Genomic DNA, 21985 nt, shown 5'->3' with positions numbered 1-21985 from the left:
GCTGTCGTGGCTGGGCTGCATGTTGAGAGAGCAGAGATGCCCAGCTTGGACCAGTGAGCTACTTTCCGAGCATGTAGCCATTTATGTGTAAACTGCCATTCCTCTGCCGCAGTGGAAGAGGAGGAAATCTGTCTTCAAGGAGCTCCCTGCTGCTTTACCCCTAACAGCACATCTGCAGTAGGAAACTACAGTAGACCCAAGGTCACCCTGCCTCCTCTTTCCCCAATGCGTCTCCGGTCCACCTACTCCCTCAGAGAGAGAGAGACCAAGCCGCAGTCATACATAGCAGAGCCTAGGGAGAGATTTCCCCCCTCTACTGTAACTAATCTTAAATTCTTAAGTGACATTTTAAAGGTAGATTGTGTGTGTTCACATTCACTTTGGGTTTGGGCCTTTAATTCCTCCTGGTGAAATACACGGGGGGAATTAAATGGCACAATCCATAATGATTGTGTGTGGAATGTTAAACTTCAGGAAATGTTTTCAGTCCCCATCAATCATTTTGGGGAAGAGAGGATAATTGGCTAGAAGGGAAGAGTGGTCAGTTGGCTGCCTTGCACTACAGAGAATTTAGTACTCTGGAAAGATGCCAGACTGGCAGCCCTGAGAAATGAAATGCATAGAACATTCACTGTTTTTTTCCCCACACTGCCCTGCCAATGAGTCTGTGTCTTGTTCTGGAAGGACCCTACTTTCAGCTTGGTCTCAGCCTCTGTGCTGAGACCACCCAGGTGCACCAAGTATGTGGTATGGCCATCTATACAAACCATTAGGAACGGATCTGGGGTCACCAGTTTCTTTCACACAGGCCACTGAGCAGGCATTAATAACTGCCAGCTATCATTGTCATCTAGTTCAGGCGTTCTCAACTTGGGGCTGTGACCTGTTGTTGTCAGGGGGTCCCACAATCCTGCCCACCCCATGTTGCTACCTAGCAGAGGGTTCAAGGCTACATCTCGCCTAGATGGGAGCAGAGGTATGGAGATGGGTTCCCAGTATGCAAAATATTTATCATAACCACTGATCTAATATATGGGTTTATTTTACAGAAGCCAAAAGTGTGTTAGGCTCCTTACAGCAAAGGCAGAAAGATATACATCCAGCTCCAAAGACCTTATAACCTAATGGCCCTAATCTTGCAAAGAGATCATGCAGGTGGACCCTTATGCCTGCATGGGGTCCCACTGAAGTCAACAGGACTCTGACAGGGCAAGAGGATCTGCCTGTGGCTTTCTGGGATCAGGCCCTGATGTTAAACAAGAGATGATGAATAGATATAACAAACAGTAAGGAGAATGTAAAGAAGCCATTATGAAAAAAGTACTATAGGGCTAAACCCAATAGTGTTGTAGCATGATGAGTGAAACAGGAGAAAGGGCTAAGGTTTAGGAGGGACCTAGTTCAGAGTGGCACCATGGGGCTCAAATACGGTCACAGGCCAAGATGTTCTCTCTCAAACTGTAGAGCTTCAGCATGTAACTGGACACTCCGCGCTCTTGAAGCATTCTTTCCTATGATTCTGTGCCTGCCTGTTGCATTACTAATGAAACACGAGTTGTATATGAATGACTCACATCCTACAGAATTGCATTTCCAACCCCATGAGTTCAAAAATCATGAATCTGGTTAAAAAACCCTCTGGATTTTTAAAATTCCTTTTTATTTGCCTTTTGGTTTCGGATCCTTTAGAGTACTCATACTATGTTTTCAAGTTTTTCTCTGCAACCATGAGTGGTTTCTTTTAGGTTGAAGTTTGTATGAGATCTCACTATTCCAGAAGCTGGCACTTTTAGAAAACTATTTAAATATAAAACTTAAATGGCAAATGAGATCCTTTCTATAGGGCTTTGGGATCATCCTATAGAATTCCGTGGCAGGGGTATTTATTATTATAATAATCTATTAAATTGCATAGAATGGTTCACGCTACCTACAGAAAGGACATCATTTTCTATTAAATTATATAGGAGTTTTCTACAAGGGAGTCCAAGGATTACAACAACCCTCACTGTTGGTCTGGGCTAGATTCAGGACAGCAACCTAGAAGTGAACCAACCCCTTCAAGCTATCCAGCTCCCACCACATCTGTGTCGCACTAATCATCAGGGCAGAACCTTACAATTACTGCTGAGCATTTAAAAATGTTATGAAATTCTTCAACCTTAAAAGGTTGATGCTGTCCCTTTAAACAAAATACTAGAGTAGCTTTTTACAGTCATTTTCTGTTACATTGGATCCCAGTCAGAATCTATACCTGGTAATAGAATAAATCAGATAATGGACAAGATAAGGCTGATTTTTAGGTCAGAAGTTTCATAGGCTCACTTGCAAAATCTTTGTGTGTTTCCTGCTCTGTGCTGTTTTTATAAATATTACTGCTGGAGGGGAGGTGGGAGAAGTATTTTGTCCTGCAGAATCTTTGCAATGGCAAGCTTTAGTCTATATTTGTAGTAACAAAGCAAAAGAAACCCCATGTGTTCATATGAGGCCATGCTGCTGTTTGAGAGAGCCGATTTTCGTATTTCAAACAAGATTATCTGCAAGACTGCCTGATACGAGGCACATTCATATAGACCTACTTACTCTGGCTTGAAGCCTGGCCTTGGGTCACAGTTTTAGTCCTGTTTTTGTCTCTTATTCTTAGTAATATGCTTTTCTACTCTTCCAGCTCAGCAGTTTCAATGAGATGTTACTTTATATGCAGAGCATTGATACCGATATGTCAGAAAGTTACAACAGTTTATAGCACATCTTAAAACCATACTTGTTTTGGGGTCATCTGAACTCAAGAAATAGCATCTGAATAACTTCTCTGTTGGTAAAACTCTCTCTCATATTCCATTGTCTCAAAAACTATCTCAAGGAATTTTATCTAACTTAAAAATTCACTGTTTAGAAGAATTACAAAAAATTTCTACCTAGCTGATAATTTGTAAACATTTATAAATGCTTGGAAATAGGGGGTTAGAGTTAAAAGATCTACCCTCTCCACTGTACACAGAGCAGTATTACTGATGGGGAAGTTGATTGTATTTACTCAGTGTTTCCTAGAAAATGGAAAATCAATTGTTTCTAAGTTTATAGGTCTATGCCAATCAAACTAATTATTTAAATTAAATGTATCCTGGCGTAATGTATTCATAATTACAGCTGGTAAAAAGTTTTTTTGTCAACTTTCATTGGCAAAAATAATAATTAAAAAAGACTTTTCAAAGGAAATGAAAATTTTCACAAGATGCTTTTATTTCTTTGAAAATGTTTGGGGAATTTTGGATCAAAAATGGAACAAATTTTAATTTTGTTTAAAATTAAAGGGTTTTGGTTTTGTTTGTCTTCCTCTTGCCTCTTCTTTCCTTTGCCCCACTTTTTTTGGATGGGGTGTATGTGGCGTGTGTGTGGGGAGAACCTGGAAAACCAAAAACATTCTTTTTTTTTTTTTTGGAAAACTGACATAATGAGAACTTTTCTTTGTTCAAAAATTCAGAACATTAGAATTTTTGTTCAAAACTTTTCACAGAAAATACATAACTTTTTACCAGCTGTGTTCATAATGTAGTTGAAGATGTCACCTCTATTGAGTAGGCAGGTAACAGACAGGTCCCAGCACCACGTCCACATACCTCCTGCTTATTCCTCCATAAGCTTCTGCCACTTCTCCTCATCCGGCTCAATGATAATAGGTTCTGAGATTCTGATTTCAGTGGGAATTAAGGATGCTCAGCACCTTGCACGATTGAGTATATAGATTCTATTTGATTGGCTATGCACATGCATGAAAAAGTTTGTTCTCTTTAGTTTTATCCAAGAGAAGGTTAAGAGGTGAGGTGACTTGATCGCAGTCTAATCAAGAAAGAGATTTCTGACAGCCAGGGCTAGCTCCAGGCACCAGCTTTCCAAGCAGGTGCTGGGGCCGGCAGTCAGAATGGGGTGGCAGTCCGTGCCCCACGGCAGCAATTCGGCAGCAGCTCCACCGCTCTTCCCATTGCAGCGGCTTTTGGGCGGCAGCTCCCCTGCTCTTCCGTCCGGGCACGGTGGCGATTTGGCAGCGACTGCTTGGGGCAGCAAAATTAGTAGAGCCACCCCTGCTGACAGCAGATGGTTCTTTAATCAAGCAGAAAAAGGTATAACAAAATCCAGTGGTTAGAAGCTGAAGCTAGACAAATTCAGATTGGAAGTCCAGGGACACTTTAAAAATGTGGGTAATGGATCAGCTTACCAGGGATGTGGTAAAGTCTCCATCACTTGCAGTCTTTAAGACAAGACTGGAAATCTTTCTAAAAGATATGCTATTGCTCAAATTGAAATTAGGGGCTTGATGCAGAAATTTATTGGGTGAGGTTCTGTTACATAGAGCTCATAGTACGTGATCATCATGATCCCTTCTGGTCTTAAAATCCTATGGAATGCACACTAATGTTAGATGTATCCAGAGTGTATCTGAAGCGTATGTTTAGAGTTTTTTTTATGTAACACGTTTTTATAGCACACGTTGATAGAGGATTTTTCTTGGTGAAGGGGAAGGGTGCGTTCTGATCAGGTGCTGTATGTCACCAGGTGCACTGTAAAATCAGTTGCATCATTTGCTGCACACGTTTACGACATGAGAATCAGGAACTACATTGCAAAACTGAAATTTTACTTCATGGAAACAGGCGAAATGTGGTTACCATTTTGAAGAAAAACCCCATAAATCAGTAAACACTCATTTCTAATGATGTACACGTATGCTGTATTTTTGTCCTATCTCTGGCTGTGAGGGGAAAAGGTGCTGTTTAATTCTGTTCTTTTGTAAGCTACTCCATCAGTTACTCTGCTTTCATAAAAAGGAAAAGCTATCTCTCTTAGAAGAGCAAGTAGGCAGCAAGGTAGGGCAATCACATCCAGATAATGTTGTCATGTCATATTAAGTGATATCTGTAAAACGAAACATAATATGCTCTATGAAACCTTTATTGTCCCCCAGCTAACATATGTCCTAGGTAGTTAGAATTGGCTTTTACTTGAGAACTGAGCAGCAATTCTCTGAAGAGGCCGGTTTGCACGAGTGAAAATGGTTGTTGGGGGAACTGACAAAATTGCTGGTTGGTGTAGAATTTCTTTCCCCAGCCTCTGTTACAACCAGCATAGAAGTTTGTGTTTGGAGTCTGGTGGTGAGGGGTTTTACTAATTTGCTGCTGATTTGCTAAGAGTCAGACTCCTGCCCTGAGAAAAATCCCATTCAGTGTGGTGATTGAAAGGGACATTTCCTCTATTTTGTTGTAATTGACTCTTGTTTACGTCTTCTTCCTTGGAATGTGAAACCAGCTATAAAACCCAACAAGAGACCTTTGAACCAAACAGAAATGTAATACATCATGCCTACAGATGGGTTTATTTTAAGTAAGTTATAGCCTACAAGGAACGATCCCTCCCTCTTTCTCCTCCTCTCCCCAAAAACTATAAGTGAAAGGTGTGGAGCCCATTGCGTTATTGCTACCCTAAATGTTCCAAAATCATCAGATTTAAAATGCAATTTTTAAAAAAGTGGTGTCCTTTTTTATTTGCCTTCTGGTTTTTGACCATTTAGGGTGCATTCAGATCATGTTTTCAAGCTTTTCTCTTGCATAGTGAGGGCTAGAAACTTACTTTATTTTTAAAATGAAAGTTGAGATTCTCTCCAGCTTTAAGTGAAACCTGTAGTTTAATGAGACCTAATAAAATCACAAGAGCTGGCAACACTGCAAACTATGAAAAGTATTGACAAGTATTAACAGTGGTTCTCAAAGTTTTGCACTGGTGACCCCTTTCACATAGCAAGCCTCTGAGTGTCCCCTCCTCCCCCTTAAAAACACTTGTTAAAATTTATTTTAACACCATTATAAATGCTGGAGGCAAAGCGGGGTTTGGGGTGGAGGCTGACAGCTCGCAACCCCCCCATGTAATAACCTTGTGACCCCCTGAGGGGACCCAAACCCCAGTTTGAGAACCCCAGTTTGAGAACCCCGGCATTAGAAGCCAAATTGAACAGATCTGACAGTGGCCTCCCCAGCAGGCCTGTTTTTCATAGAATTGTAAAATCAGAGGACTGAAAGGGGCCTCGATCATCTAGACCAGTGGTTCTCAAACTGTGGGTTGGGACCCCAAAGTGGGTTGCAACCCCATTTTAATGGGATAGCCAGGGCTGGCTTAGACTTGCTGGGGCTTGGGGCCAAAGCCTGAGCCTGACCGCCTGGGCCCAAAGCCCGAGGGCTTCAGCCTGGGATGGCGGGACTTAGGTTACAGGCCCCCTGCCTGGGGCTGAAGTCCTGGGCTTCTGCTTTGTTCCCCCTGCCCAGGGCAGTGGGACTGGGGCTTTGGGCCCCTCCCCTCCTCCCCCCTCCCCCCAGGCTGGTAGAGCTTGGGTGGGCTCAGGCTTTGGTCCCACCTCCTGAGGTCATGTAGTAATTTTTGTTGTCAGAAGGGGGTCAGGGTGCAATGAAGTTTGAGGACCCCTGATCTAGACCATCCCTGACAGGGGTTTGTTTAACCGGCTCTTAAAAAATTTCCAATAATGGAGATTCCACAACCCCTAGGTAACTTACTCCAGTGTTTAACCACCTGGACAGTTAGGAAGTTTTTCCTAATGTCCAACCTAAACCGCCCTGGCTGCAATTAAGCCCATTGCTTCTTGTCCTATCCTCAGAGGTTAAGGAGAATAATTTTTCTCCTTCCTCCTTGTAACCGCCTTTTATGTATTTAAACTCTTATGTCCTGTCTCATTCTTCTCTTCTCCCAGATTAAACCCAATTTTTTTCAATCTTCCCGCAGTGGTCATGTTTTCTAAGCCTTTAATAATCTTTATTGCTCTTTTCTGAACTTTCTCCAATTTGTCCACATCTTTCCTGAAGTGTGGCACCCAGAACTGGACACAGTACTCCAGTTGAGGCTTAATCAGCGCAGAGTAGAGCAGAAAAATTACTTCTCATGGCTTGCTTACAACACTCCTGCTAATACATCCCAGAGTGATGTTTGCGTTTTTGTTTTTTTTGAACAGTGTTACACTGATTCATATTTTGCTTGTAATCCACTGTGACCCCCAAATCCCTATCCACAGTACTCCTTCTTAGGCAGTCCTTTCCCATTTTGTGTGTATGCAACTGATTGTTCCTTCCTAAGTGGAGTACTTTGCATTTGTCCTTATTGAATTTCATCCTATTTACTTCAGACCATTTCTCAGGTTTGTCCAGATCATTTTGAATTTTAATCCTATCCTCCAAAGCATTTGCAACATATCCCAGCTTGGTATTGTCTGCAATCTTTATCAGTGTACTCTCTGTGCCATTATCTAAATCATTGATGAAGATATTGAACAGAACTGGGTCCAGGGCAGATCACTGTGGGACTCCATTCGATATACCCTTCCAGCTTGACTGTGAACCATTGATAACTACTCTCTGGGAATGGTTTTCCAGCCAGTTTTGCACCCACCTTTTAGTAGCTCCATCTTGGTTGCATTTCCCTAGTTTGTTTATGAGAAGGTCATGTGAAACCGTGTCAAAAGCCTTACTAAAGTAAAGATATACCACATCTACCACTTTCCCACCCCCCATCCACAAGGCTGGTTACCCTGTCCAAAAAAAAAGCTATTAGATTGTTTTGATACAATTTGTTCTTGACAAATTCATGCTGACTGTTTTATCACCTTATCTTCTAGGTGTTTGCAAATTGATTGTTTAATTATTTGCTCTGTTAAGCTGACTGGTCTGTAATTCCCCAGGTTGTCCTTATTTCCCTTTTTATAGATAGCCACTATATTTATCCTTTCCCAGTCTTCTAGAATTTCTCCTGTCTTTCTTTCATGACTTTTCTAAGATAATTGTTTATGGCTCAGATATCTCCTCAGTCAACCCCTTGAGTATTCTAGGATGTATTTCCTCAGGCCCTGGTGATTGAAGACATCTAACTTGTCTAAGTAATTTAACTTTGTTCTTTCTGTATTTTAACCTCTGATCCTACCTCATTGTCACTGGTGTTTACTATGTTCAACCACTATGAACCTTTTTGGTGAAAACTAACGAAGTCATTTAACACTTCTGCCATTTCCACATTTTCTATTATTATTCCCCTCCCCCCATTGAGTAACTGTCCTACCCTGGCTTTGGTCATCATCTTCTTCTAATGTATTTATAGAATGTTTTCTTGTTACCCTTTATGCCTCTAGCTAGTTTAATCTCATTTTCTGTCTTGGTCTTTCTAATTTTGTCCCTACATACTTGTGTTATGTGTTTGTGTTCGTCCTTTGTAATTTGATCTAGTTTTCACTTTTTGTAGGATTCTTTTTTGAGTTTCAGATCATTGAAACTCTCCCGGTTAAGCCAGCAGATCTTAATAGCCTCTTTCTTTTGAATTGCCTGGGATTCACTTTCAGATACTTTCAACCCACCAACAAGTCAGGCTAGTGAAGAAAAAATGGTTGTATAAACTATATTCCCATCAGCAACTTGCAAAACCCTGCTAGTAATTGACTTTTTGTTTTTATCCTGGAGGTTGCACATTTGTGATGTAGTCATTTATATTCCAGTCGATAGTGAGCAGTGAATACTGGTAATTTACACTGCAGTGGGCAAGGGAGATAGATAAGAGGATTGAATGAATAATTTTCCGCTCAGATTTCTTTAGACTGCATTTATCTACCTACCACCAAATTCTATGCACCAGTTAACACCTATTTGATACTGTCATCTTGTATGATTAAAAAAAGTGTTCCCATGCAGATATCCAAAAGAGATTCCCCAGCACCATGTGGGGAAAGAGGAGAGAGTTTTCTATTTAACTTGTGTGCCTATTATCTAAGCAACACTGAAGTCCCAAGATGCTTGGCAAGGGCCATGCTTTTATAAATTTCAATCAATGAACAATTCATCAGCAACTCACTCACCCTTTGAGGTTTTTACACAGTGATCGGCCAAGAGATCACCCCAGCACCGCCCAGACCCTGATGCTAATGCTGAAATCAATTCAGATGCTCATTTTCCTAACCCCAGAATGCAGAACAGTGAGCCACTGGATAAGGAAAAATTTGCATTTTCAAAAGTGCTTTCACTGAATTGGGAGTAGGTTAGGCAGATGGGGAAGAGGAAGAGAGAGTGAGAGCATAATGACTGACTATACACCTCGTCCTTTCTGCTCTTCTTGGAAACACAGATAGGCGGGTGGTCCACTTATTCCAGTATGCCCTTTCTGACAGTGGCCAGTGCTAGATGCTTTAATGACAACTAAAGCATGTTCGCTGGCCAGTCACCATCAAAGGGCTCAAGCGATAGTTTTCATTAATTTGAGCTTGAATGAACTCATGTTGTTCTGTTGCCAAAGGAAAAAAGGAGTAATAAGTTGCTCTAACATGTGATCTGCACTAATTGTGGGGATTGAAAGCAATCCTGATTCTGGATATATTGACACAGGAGCCATGCTGAGGGATGGCTGCTTTGAGAGAGAAATCCCCTGAAGCAAGGGAAATCTTTACTGAATCCCGGTAACACTTTCCTTCCCCCCAAGTACACCAGAGGCAGGGAGAAGTCCGAAGGTGGATTGATAACTTGGAAACTAATTTTTTTTAAAGTTTGGTTTTATTATTTATTTGCCTTATTTGATCAACATGCTTTATGAGTGCCCACTGGAGGGAGAGCAGCTATCCATCAGACTACAGCGTGCATCAGGACAAAGCAATCACCATGGTGCAGGACGCTTGCTCTCTGAAGTAAGAGACAGCATTGAGCAGACCCAGTTCATTTTACACCAACAGAACTTCCTCGGACTAGGAATAAAAATGTTTTAAAATTTAAACCATGCTCTTGCCTTTGGTCTTATGCAGCCAGGTAGCTTATTCCAGCCGCTGGGGTTGCATCCCAGAAGCCTTTTTTTTTTTTAAAAGGCAAATTTTGCTCCTGCTGCTTGAAAATTAATAGATAATTTGAGCAAAGGGGCTATTCAGAGTATATTTTGAGGTGTTATGGCAATATAATTGTTTAATAATAATAGTAAAAGATGGGGCGGGGGGTAGTATCCAACATCCTATAATCAAAGCTAAATGGTGGGGCCGAGCTACATTGTTGCTTTAACCCCAAGGTCCCTGAGGAGGAGTTTTTGTCCTGGGCATCTTGTGCCCAGTTTTTGACCTCTGACCCATTTCAGCATGACAGTCCACTTACCGACTTGTCTGTCCTGCTCTATAGTTGATAAGGGAGGGGGATTGTGGGAAATTCCCACAAAAGGGACCACTACGATCATCTAAATAATCATTTATATGATTTTTTTGTGTGAAATCTATCATTCCCCGCCCCCCCAGTTTTGAACATTTTCAAAACTTTTTTTTCCTCTCCCTTCCTAGGTTTTTGTTTTTCCTGCTGCCTTGCCCCTCCTTCCCCACTTTAACCTTTATCCAGTTACCACTGAAAAGGTTAGAGAAAAGGGCAGGGAAAGGAAAAACAACAAACCAAAAAGGGATGGGGTTGTTTTGGTTTGCTGGGCAGCCGGTCAGACTCCTGCCCTCCTAGTCAGGGCAGGTTTCGGGTTCCATGCTCAGAAGTGCCAGCACCCAGTCTCTGTTGCAGACAGTCTTTCTCCCTGCTGCTACTTGGGATGGGAGAGGGGCAGACGCTGGCTGCAGCAGATGGCTCTCACTGTGGGGGCCAGCTGAGAGATGGGGAATGGTTCCCAGCAGAAGCAGGTAGTGGTGGGTAGAGCTCACTACAGGTAGGAATCCTGACCCAGTCCCCTCTTTCAATGTCTGTAAACCTTCACAGGTTTCTAGACACAGCACCTCCAGTTGACTAGGGTAAACCGTAGTCCCAATTTGCTTAGGACAAGGACTGGCTAGTGCATTAAGCAGAGCTGTATTGACATGGGGTTTGATCTTGAGAGGTACCACGTAGAACTGGAGAATGGTTTTTCTTCCGCCCCCCCCCCCCAATCCTGTGAAGATTTTCAGGGTTTTCCTTATCAGGATGAAACTGAGACCTTTCCAAGTTTTTCATCAGGAAGAGAGACACACCAACAGCCTGATGGTTAGGGCACTCAACCTAGGATATGGGATACCCAGGTTTGAGTCCTTGGCATGAATCAGGCAAGGAAGGGCCTCAAACCTGGCTCTGTCACATTCTAGGTATGTAACTCTCTAACCAAATGGCTATTCAGGGGTGGTCTTTTGTGCTGGTTTTGACCAGAGTCCACCCTGAATGGGAGAAACCTTTATCAGTGAAAGTCTAATTGAAATTGGTACGTTCCTGCTGCAAAAAGTTTCAATTTTGACAAATTGGCAATTCCTGACAGAAAACCTGTTTTGTTGAAAATGTCCCTGACTAGCTCTAGTACTGAGCATTCACAACTCTCATCGATCTCAGTGGTGGCTGAGGGCAAGTATCACCTCTCTGGATCAGTACCAGAATGTTTAGCCCGGAAGCTTGAGTGTGGTGGATGCAGAAGATGTTGTCATAGTGACTTCTCTGTGATGATCCTCTCAGTCACTTTCACTTAGTGTAACTTTAATGAGACTCCATCTCTGGTGTTTGATGGATAAATGACGTATTCTTCTTAGTGCTTTTACTCTGATCTGTGATGTGGTAATGTCTCCCTGGGAAAGATTTTGTTCTGTGGAGCAGCTTCCTTCTAGAAACCCTGGAAACTCCACCTAAGAAGGGAGAAAACAAACTTTTCATGCCACTGGTTAAAAGGGGAGAAACAACCAAAGAAATTAAAATAGTTTTGGGAGAGACCACACAATTTAGTGGTCTGAGTGCTGGACTAGGAGCCTGGAACTCCTGAACAGTAACGTCAGTTCTGTCATGCACACTCTCAATGACCTTGGGCAAGTTGCTTAATCTCTGTGTCCATTCCCCAGCTGTGAAATGGGAGAGGATGACACAATCTACTTGACTGCAGTGCAGTGAGAGTTAATCACTGGATTTGAGTTAATTAGTGGCAGCACTGTGTAGCTAAGAATGATGATCAGTGACGGGAAGCTAATGGCTCTTGTCATCTCTTTTTTTGGCAGGCTCTATATCAAGAGTGTTAAAGAATTACAGTGACCATGCCTGCGATGGAGAATATGTCTCCCTGAGATGCCCTCACAGAACCACCATCAGCATCCAGTCTTCCTTTTATGGCCGAATTGTCCCAAGTCACCAGATGTGTCCCTCCCGATACCTACAGTCCTATGCAACTTTAATTAAGGAAGATGTTGCCTGTTCAGTTGGCACTTCCCTTCAGGTACTGCATGTTAAATTTAATCTCTTTAATTCTGGGTTTCCTCTTTCCCAGGCCTTGTCTTGTGCCTGATGCCACTTAGATCTATGCTTTAAAAATGATCATGCTGGGTAACACTGGCCATCTGACACTGTGAGAACAATTAACTCTTGGAGCAGCTTACTAAAGGCTCTGGTGGACTCCAACATGGCAAATCTTTAAATCAAGGTCTGATGTTTTTCTAAAATATGCTATAGCTCAAACCAGAATTGAGGGAAGTCCTATGGTGCTACTCCAGAGGTCAGAATAAATGATCAGTTGTTCCTTCTGGCTTTATAATCTATGAAATTGTTAATAAATAGTTTGTTCTTGCAATGTAGATGGGACCGAATTATGTCTCACTGGGATGTTCCTGAATTTTGCTGCAACCTTTGACTTTAGTGATCCAGGAATGTGGCTAAAACACAAATATATTGCAAGACCAAACTGTGTTTTAACCGTGTTGGGGGCTGGACTACCTTTTAATTGGACCTCCTAACATGGTGGTAGGTTTTTAGTGTAGAAAGGATTTCCTGTAGGGTTAACTTACATTTTGTTTTAGGGTCTTTTATTTTAGTGACTAGAAATCCAAGTAGAATCTTTAGTTTACTTTTTCTCCTGTGCTCACAGGGTCAAATTCTCAGCTGATGTAAATCATCATAGATAACTGAATCATAAAGAAGAATTCTGTCCATTTATTTGACAGTAGCTAATTTTAGTCACTCATTTGTATGGAAAAAAAATCTATCACCAGTATCTTCTCTTTAAATGTGTGTGACTACCACAAATCAAAGAACCCTTTGTACATTAAATAGGATTGGAAAATTCAGATGTTGAAACCTACACTGATTGATATTGTTGACTTCAGTGGGGACTACTCATGGGCATAACATTCAGTACATGCATCAGTCTTTCCAAGATCAGGGATTTGGATTGCAAGCTTTTGGGGGCAAAAACCTGCACTTTATTTGTGTTAAGTGCCCTGCATATTTATGTCTGTAAGTCAATAAGAATTAGTAATAAATGTTACAGCAGAACAAGGAATGATGCATCTATTGTGCAAGGAACCACTTTGTTCTAATCTGGCAAATGTCCAGTTTCCCCAGAGAGCTGCTAATTGTGGCATCTCCTGCACCCAAGCACTTTTAGAGAAATGTACAGTTTATTTTAAAGAGCTGATCTGAGTGCTTTTGCTCCTACATGTCAGTGGTAAATGCTGAAGATAAAATGGTGAGGCAACATGTGCCCTAGAAGAAAATCACATGCTCACAGACTTACAGTTGCTTTTGTAACACTAATACTGCATATCAAGTGGCTGGGAGTCTCCTTCCATCATGCCAGAATTTGCAGTAAAGAGAGGCTTTCCCAGATGTGGTGATAGCTTGTAACAAAGGGGACAAGAGGCAGACACGCTGTGGGGATTAAAGACAAAGGATTTTGGCTGAGGCCAACCCATCCTCCTCTTTATTTATTTCTTGCCAAACAATGCTTTTCAAAGTCTGCTCAATAAGTCGCCTTTGCATGCACAATAGATACACACATGTATTTAGTCCTTTCCCTTATCTGCAAATGGCATATTTAAGAAGCCTCCCCAGCTTCTGGACTAGCGAGAGAAGAGGAGAGTCATAATGTTTAGTTTTTCATGCTGTGACTTTGCTTGCAGGAGTTATTTAATGACAATCTTAGGTGTTTGGCAGGGTTCTCATGGGATCATAGAAATGTAGGGCCAGAAGGGACCTTGAGAAGTCAGAGTCCAGCTCCCTGCACTGAGGCAGAGCCAAATGAATCCAGACCATCCCTGACACGAGTTTCTCCAACCTATTCTTAAAATCCTCCAGTAATGGGGATTCCACCTCTGACCGACCCTGCATCCTGTGGGCTACATGCCGCCCTTTGATTTATGCAGTCAGGTTCCATTGGCATCCATGGTGCTTTTGAGAGCAGAAAGTGTCCCTCTGGGTTTTCGAATGAGTGGTGTGTGCTGTTGTCAGTCATGTAGTATGTGTGTGCGTGTGGAGCACTGAATGGTGGATCCTGTAGGTCAGTGGTTTTCAACCTTTTTCATTTCCAGACCCCTAAAAATTTTGAATGGAGGTGCAGACCTCTTTGGAAACCTGCAGGCTCCTGGCTGAAAACCACTGTTCTATGGTGGTAACAATCTTTTGCGGACCCCCAGAGGTCAGCGGAGCACAGGTTGAAAATGACTGCTTTCGAGGATGAGTTTACGAAGTGACTGAGATTTAATTATTTCTAGTTACCTATAAGAATGGCCCTACTGGGCCAGACTAATGGTCCATCTAGCCCAGTATCCTGTCTTCTGACAAAAAGAAAAGGAGTACTTGTGGCACCTTTGAGACTAACAAATTTATTTGAGCATGAGCTTTCGTGAGCTACAGCTCACTTCATCGGATGCATTTCCACGTATCCGATGAAGTGAGCTGTAGATCGTGAAAGCTCATGCTCAAATAAATTTGTTAGTCTTAAAGGTGCCACAAGTACTCCTTTTCTTTTTGCGAATACAGACTAACACAGCTGCTACTCTGAAACCTGTCTTCTGACAGTAGTCAATGCCAGGTGCTTCAGAGGGAATGATGCTTGTATACTTAGAGCACTAGCCTGGGACTAAGGAGTCCTGACTTCTATTCCCTGCTCTGCCACAGACTTCCTGTGTGACCTTGGGCAAGTCACTTAGTCTCTCTGTACCTCAGTTCCCCAGATGCAGAATGTGGGTAATAGTACTTTCTTCACAGGGGTGTTTTGAGGAGAAATCAGTTAATGATTTTGAGATGTTCGGATACTATGGTGATGGAGACCATAGAAGTATTTTAGATATCCTCCTTCAAACTGTGCTTCTCTCAACCCCATAGGGTCCCTTTTGAACCCTTCTCTCACCCTGGTCCTCATGACATCTTCCATGCTGCCCTCTATGCATGGGAAACACTCTCTTCCTCACCTCATGCATTGGATGACTTCCATCCATTTCAGTCCCTGGACATCTTACAGCAAACCCCCCTGAAGTGCTAACTACCTGGGTTTTTAAACTCAGTGGCACAGTCAGTACAGATGGGGCCATTGTATATACATCCTCTTTGATAGTAATTTTAAAAATATCAGCTAAACTAGGATCCTTCACAATTAAATCACTTAGATTTTAATCAAGCCCAGATTGCAGAAATCAGTCTCTCTGGAACTGGGGAGCTTGGTGAGTTAACATCCTTCAGTACAAGGAAATGTAACTCATTAATACAAAGGGATTCAATTCCCATTTAAAGGATCCCCACCACCAAGAAGTATGTTTGGAAGCCTTTTCTGTGATAAAAGGGAAAACTCTGAGGTTGATTACACTGAGATTTACCTCCGTTAATCCAGGCATCCAGCCTAGTCCTTGGAGTCAAGTGCCAGAATCCCTTGCTATCAGCTCTTGTTTTCATTTGAAACAAAATGTACAGCACATGGGAATGCCTGTCTGAAACATTATGTGAGTGACCCAAAGCTACAGAGTTCTGTTATTCTAACATAGTGAAGTCAGATTCAATGTGAGATTTCCAAATGCATAAAGACTTCGAATGGCAAGCAAGCAAAGGGCCATTCATACTGGACTTTCCGTCTCAAAGTGAAGTGACTGGGTCTCTACTTAGCAGCTGGGCCAAAATGAATGAATGAATGGGGTAGGTCAAAGAACAGATTAAAATTGTGGAGAAAATCTGACACTATTTATCTGTTCTCAGATTTGTGGTGAAACAGCTACCGCTTAGGTTAGGGTTCCCGAGATTTTAATATCAGTAGTTTTGAGGTTCATTGCAGTGTCAGCTGGAGGAAAATCAGAAAAGCTTCTGTCACTTTTCTTGAAGCATCTGTGGCATTTTTCAGATGTTGCAGTGTGGAAAATGACCACCCATTTCTTCTCCTTTTGGGCCAACTTTGGACCTATTTTACTCTGTGGTAATGGCCACTACAGTTGTGGTGCAAGCCAACCACTAACACTGGCCTGTATTCTGTTGCTTCTGAAATTCCACATAGATTATTCCTGATAGAGAGATAAGAAATCCGTGTCCAGGTGCCAGACAGGAATGTACTCAGGCACTATGGTGATGGGTGTAGAATACAAACCTACTCAATGTCTCCTCCTTGGCTCTGCAGGGCACTCAGGCAGTTGGAACTATCAAGTTTTGCAGGGGGCCAAAAGTGTGATGCGACAGCTGTGTCCTATTTATTGTGCCTCCTGGCCATCTCTTTTCCTGCTTATAAGTAAGTGGAAGAGGCAGTCGGAATCCTGAAACGTTAAGCATCGGAGTATTAAATACAAATGTCTAAATTGTGCCCACAGAATAGATACCTCTGATCACCAATAGTAATTGTGTGCACCAAATGCAAAGTTCTATGGTTGGAAGAGGTATTTTCCTCTTTTTGCAGACATCCATGTAGTTACCACTGCATAGCCTTAGTAGAGTTGGTGAAAAACAGATTTTTTTGGGTTGGTGGCTGAACCGGGGAAAAAAAAGTATTTTGGATTGACCTGTAATTGGGTCAACCAGCAATTTTTCTGTTTTTTTTTCTTGACGAAACAAAAAACCTAAATTTCATTTCTGATTGTTTGAAACACTTTATTTCCTCCAAAATAGAATGTTTTGTTTCATTTTTGAGTGTTTTTTACCCTTTTTTGTGTTAAATCTAGATACACTTCAAAACCAAATGTCGTTTTGAAACCAAGTCAAAATGATTCATTTAGAAAATGTTGAAATGAAACATTTCAGCTTTTTTGGATTTTCCGTCCTCCCCCATTTTTTCTAGACACAACTATGAGCTGAATTATTCCTGAATTTGTGAACAGTTTTGGTAAACTGAAATTGCATGTTTCAGTAAATAAACTATTCACCAGAAAAAAATTCGCCCAGCTCTAGTCTTGCGTGATGGGTTTCATAAACCCATATTTTGCTTCGACAATATGTAACTCATTGGTCAATGCATGTTATGTGGCTCCTTCTGCCCAATCTACAGAGGATGCGAGTCTGTTACAGTCTCCTGCTACAGAGTCTTGCTCTTCAGATCAAGCTGGAATGACTCAAGGTTCTGTAGGTCCGTGGTTCAAATCTGAAAGTTGACCAAGATACCAGCAATCAGTCACACCTATTTCTGAACCTTTGGCCATAACTGTTCATTAATTTTATGTCTGCCATTGAAATGTAGCTGCCAAGTTCTAGGTCACTCTTCCCATGACGACAGTTTTGCAGATTTCTGGACTAGATTCTGGACAGCTGGGGTAGGGACTGGTATTACTTATTCTTCCTTGAACCACTAATGCAGTGCTCACCTGTGGAATTAGTGGCCCATGTGAAGAGCATCTGGTGTTACTGCTGCCCTCTACATATGTGACAGCCGCCACACCAGGGACTGAACAAAAGACCTCCAGAGCTAAAAGCGTGAGCTGCTACAACTTCAGACATAGAGCCCCTGTGACATATACCCACCACTGGTAAAGGAGGAGCAGCTTTAAAACCCACAATAGCTCCACAAGTTTCCTTAGAGGGCTGCCATGTCCATGCAGTCTCTGGCCAGTCTCCAAGACCTCCATGCCCTCAGGGTGCCTTTCAGCCAGAGGCTCTTTCTGCGTTTTGCTGGTCCTTTCTGGCTCCTGTTGTGTTGTCTTAGAAGATGGAATAAGTGGGCCCACTTATTCCAGGTAGCAACGTGACCTGTCACGATACCACACTACACAGTCAACATGGTTCAGGGTTTTAAAGTCTCTGCCTGCTTCGTCCCATGGCAAACACATCATTAAATATCTTTTAAACCTTCAATTAAAGGTACAGGAAAGAAAGACAAACAGTTAAATCATTTGAAATGTAAAGTATTAAGCAAAGTTTTCATTTTAATAATATCCCTTATTCCCTTTCTCTTTAGCAGTGGAGTTTTTTTAAAAGGAAAATAACCCTGGCTGATGGTCTTTTAGATGGGATTAAAGATGGTAATAACTGTCCATTTTGGGGCAGAGAAGTTCGCTGAGATGGGTTGAAGCTGTTGTTGTCGCTGTAGTTCTTAGATAACAAGACAAACACACACAAGATGAGAGAAAAGAAGAGCAAAGATAGAAAATGCAGCTTCTGTCTCTAGTTCTGACTCTTACTGGCAACTGGAGAAACACAGGCCCAGCACACTTTTTGGCAGACTTATATCAGCATTGGGCTGCTTACGGCATTGCTTTCCTCTTTCTGGCCACAGGCTTACAGCAGTGTTGTAAAAGAGACAGTCTTGGCCAGCTAATACAGACTTAGTAGACCGAAGGTAAAAAGAAATGGTTGGGGAAGGGAAAGCATACCCAGGGGGGAGGAGAGGAGATGTGGAGACAGTTTCTTATCCCAGATGGTGTTCAGAATTTAGCCAAAGTTGAGGGAGGTGGTGATATCATCTAGGCCCTTCTCTCTGGCTCAGTCTGCTCAGGACATCTCTCAGAATTAGGACAACAAAGCTCCAGTGGTAAACAGTGGACCCTGGCTTTCCAGGAGATGGTAGGGGTGGTGATCGTGATTGTGAAGCTTGCTCTTTCCTGTCCATTTGTCTCCCAATCAGCAATGGTGGTTCATTTTATTCTCCTCCACGAAGTCTTCTCTTTTAAGGACCCCAAAAGAAATGATGGGTGTAAGAGCCCATACCTCATTATATTGTTCACCAGTTAAGTTTGATTTCTGACTGACCAATATTGGTTAACTGACTTTCAGTTCCACACTCCTTCTTTACCAGAGAATGATCTTAACACAGTCCTAATTTAGTCATTGTCTCTTTCGCATTTTTTCCCATCCACGTTTATGGTTATTGGTTGTGACATTTTATGAACTTTCACTCACTTCTCACAGTGGAGGTCACAGTTAGGATAAATTCAAAGGCCCAATTATTACAATATTCTCCACACTGTAAGTGGAGGACTGTGGCCACTGTGCACCACTGCTTCCCATAATGGAAGTTCCCCCATCAGGGACCTCTGCCATGGTTTATGGCCCAGTATCTGTTTCCAGATTCTGTTAGTGGCGGGAAATGGTGGATAACTTCAGCCTCCTTCAGCAATCTCAGGTGAATTGATCAATGGCCTATTTTTGTTCACAACATTTTCAGATTATCTTGGGAGATTTCAGATGAAAGTAAATGGTGATGGGATTTTGTGGGAAAAGGGGCTGTGAGTTGTGAGTCTATGGAGGCAGAAGGGGGACACAAGCACAGCTATGTAAGGGCTTTGCCTTCATTAAAAAATTGCTGTGTTCTCCCCTCATTGTTTCAGATACCTCCCAGTAATAAATATTTACAAGGTAAATTGTAAACTCCTGGAGGCAGGGACTGTATCATTTTATTTGTCTTTATAGCTGTTAGCATCATGGCACCCCAAAGCTGACTGAGGACTTTGGCTACTACTATTTATGAATAAAGTGAGTTCATTAAAATATAACCTTCCCTCCCCTACTATAGCATGCAAAAGAATTCTAGCCATGTGTGTGTATGTGTTTGTATGTCTGTGTATTAGAGTGGGGCCAAAACCAAAGTCCTGGATCTGAACACTCCCAGATTATGGGAAAGTTCAGATCTGGATCCAAAGTTTGCAGCTTGGGTCCATTGTGTGTGTGTTCTATAAAATATCAGTGTGTATGCATAGGCACATGTTAGTCTTTACACTAGCACAGAAGGTGCAATATAACTGTTGTAAGTTTGTGTGGCCCAATCAGAAATAAGTGTAATTAAAAGCCATATAAAAGTATTGGCCAAGCCCAAAATGCATGAATTTGACTTGCAAAATCTGTGAGAGATTTAAAGTAAAATACACAATGAGAAGAGTCAGAGGAAGAAGCTTAAAATGATATGGGATTCTTGATACATTTATAAATCTTTCAGTAACTCCATGTTCCTGCATCAACATTCCTGATGTTATTAATTTACAGCATTAAACATAACTCCAGGCTTGTGTGGAAGGGAGTTTACAAGGTGTGACATTGCTTGTTATCATATACATAGATTACGCCTCATGCCCAGTTGTTATCTGCAATATACTCCTATTAACAAGGTGACAGAGAATAAAAACCTGAATAAAATAAAAACCCCCACCCTGAAGCAAATACTCACCAGCAACCACACACCACACAGCAAAAACACTAACCCAGGAACCTATCCTTGCAACAAAGCCCAATGCGAACTCTGTCCACATATTTATTCAAGTGACACCATCATAGGACCGGTTTCAGAGTAGCAGCCGTGTTAGTCTGTGTCCGTAAAAAGAACAAGAGTACTTGTGGCACGTTAGAGACTAATAAATTTATTAGAGCATAAGCTTTCATGAGCTACAGCTCACTTCATTGAATGCATAGAATGGAACATATAGTAAGAGAGATCTATATCTATATATAGTAAGAGATATACATAGGAGGCCTTGTGCCTATAACATGGTGTGCACCGGTAAGGAGAGGTGGGGAGAAGTGCAGCCAGAACCTCAGCAGGACCAGTGTTTGGCCTCAGTGAGCCACACCAATGCCATGTCTGGCCTCGTGGCTCCAAGAAGGAGCTGCTGATTTATGACCCAGGCAGGTGGAAAGACAGTATTTAAAGCATATATATATCTTACTATGTATTCCATTCAATGCATCTGATGAAGTGAGCTGTAGCTCATGAAAGCTTATGCTCTAATAAATTTGTTAGTCTCTAACGTGCCACAAGTACTCCTGTTCTTTTTGCGGATACAGACTAACACGGCTGCTATTCTGAAAGTAATAAATACCTTGTTATCAGGAAAATAAAAGGCACTGTAGAGGTGTTGCGTTTCTGCTTCTATACATTTGTCAAATAGAATGCAGGCTAAATTCAGCCATCAGACATGCATGCATAGGTCCCACTGAAACCAAGGGGAACTGCACCTTGGGGGGCAAAATTTAGTCTTGTGACTTTATTTGCCTCAAAAGAAAACTATGTGTTGCTTGTAAAATGCTCTGGAGATGAATCATGCTTCGCTCATTAGAAGCATTAGCTTTTGGGGAAAGAACACTTGGCATTCCTTCTGTGTTTAGTTTGTGTCTATTTCACCTCTCCCAAGGATGATCGGTGACGTGGATCATGAAGGCTGCTGAGGTGGTATTTCCTTTTGTCCTTTAAGTGAGATACATGACACTTTCTCTGTCACCATATCCTGCTGCTGTTCTAAAAGAGCGGGAGGCAGTCATACAAAAGGGATTGGATTCCTTGCATTTTAACCACAGAATTCCCTGAGACATTGTTTCCCTTCACTGGCAAGGTTTTAATAATATGAAGCAAGGGCAGTGATATGACTCTTCTGCTGATGGGAAGATCAGACCGCACAGCTTCTGAACCAGGAGGCACATGTTGACCACAGGGTGATGGGGATGGAAGCTGTTTGGGGAAAAACATTTTTTCATGAGCCTCGGAGAAAGTGAAATAGGGAGTGAGAACAAATGTAATTCAAGTGATCCAAATTTCCTAGCGAGCTGAGCGCTGTGACTCTTGTATCAGGCTCCTCTGCTGCCATCTGTCTTCATCTCAAGAAGTTTATTATAATTATTATTTTTAAATTACATTAGCACCTGGAGGCATCAACAGAGATTGGGGCTCCACTGTGCTAGGTGCAGAAGAAATACATAATAAGAGCTGGTCCCTGCGCTGAAGCTGGGACAGTCTAAACACAGAATCCAAAGGGTGTGAGGGAAACAAAGGCACAGAAGGGGGAAATGACTTGCACAAGGCCACACAGCGGGTCAGCACT

At 42.0% G+C, this 21985-nt stretch overlaps 1 protein-coding gene across 1 annotated transcript in view; it reads left to right on the top strand.

Annotated features, from left to right (window-relative positions):
• LOC140908532 (protein eva-1 homolog C) overlaps window positions 1–21985 on the top strand; it is a 312652-nt gene that overhangs the window by 93131 nt on the left and 197536 nt on the right. Inside the window, exon 2 of the mRNA XM_073335814.1 lies at window positions 12008–12222. Coding sequence (XP_073191915.1) covers window positions 12008–12222 — 215 coding nt within the window. The remainder of the gene's footprint in view (window positions 1–12007; window positions 12223–21985) is intronic.

The sequence above is a fragment of the Lepidochelys kempii genome, chromosome 3 (genome assembly GCF_965140285.1).
Source record: "Lepidochelys kempii isolate rLepKem1 chromosome 3, rLepKem1.hap1, whole genome shotgun sequence".
NCBI lineage: Eukaryota > Metazoa > Chordata > Testudines > Cheloniidae > Lepidochelys > Lepidochelys kempii.
Note: the sequence above shows the minus strand (reverse complement) of the source record. Positions and strands in the feature narration are given on the sequence as shown.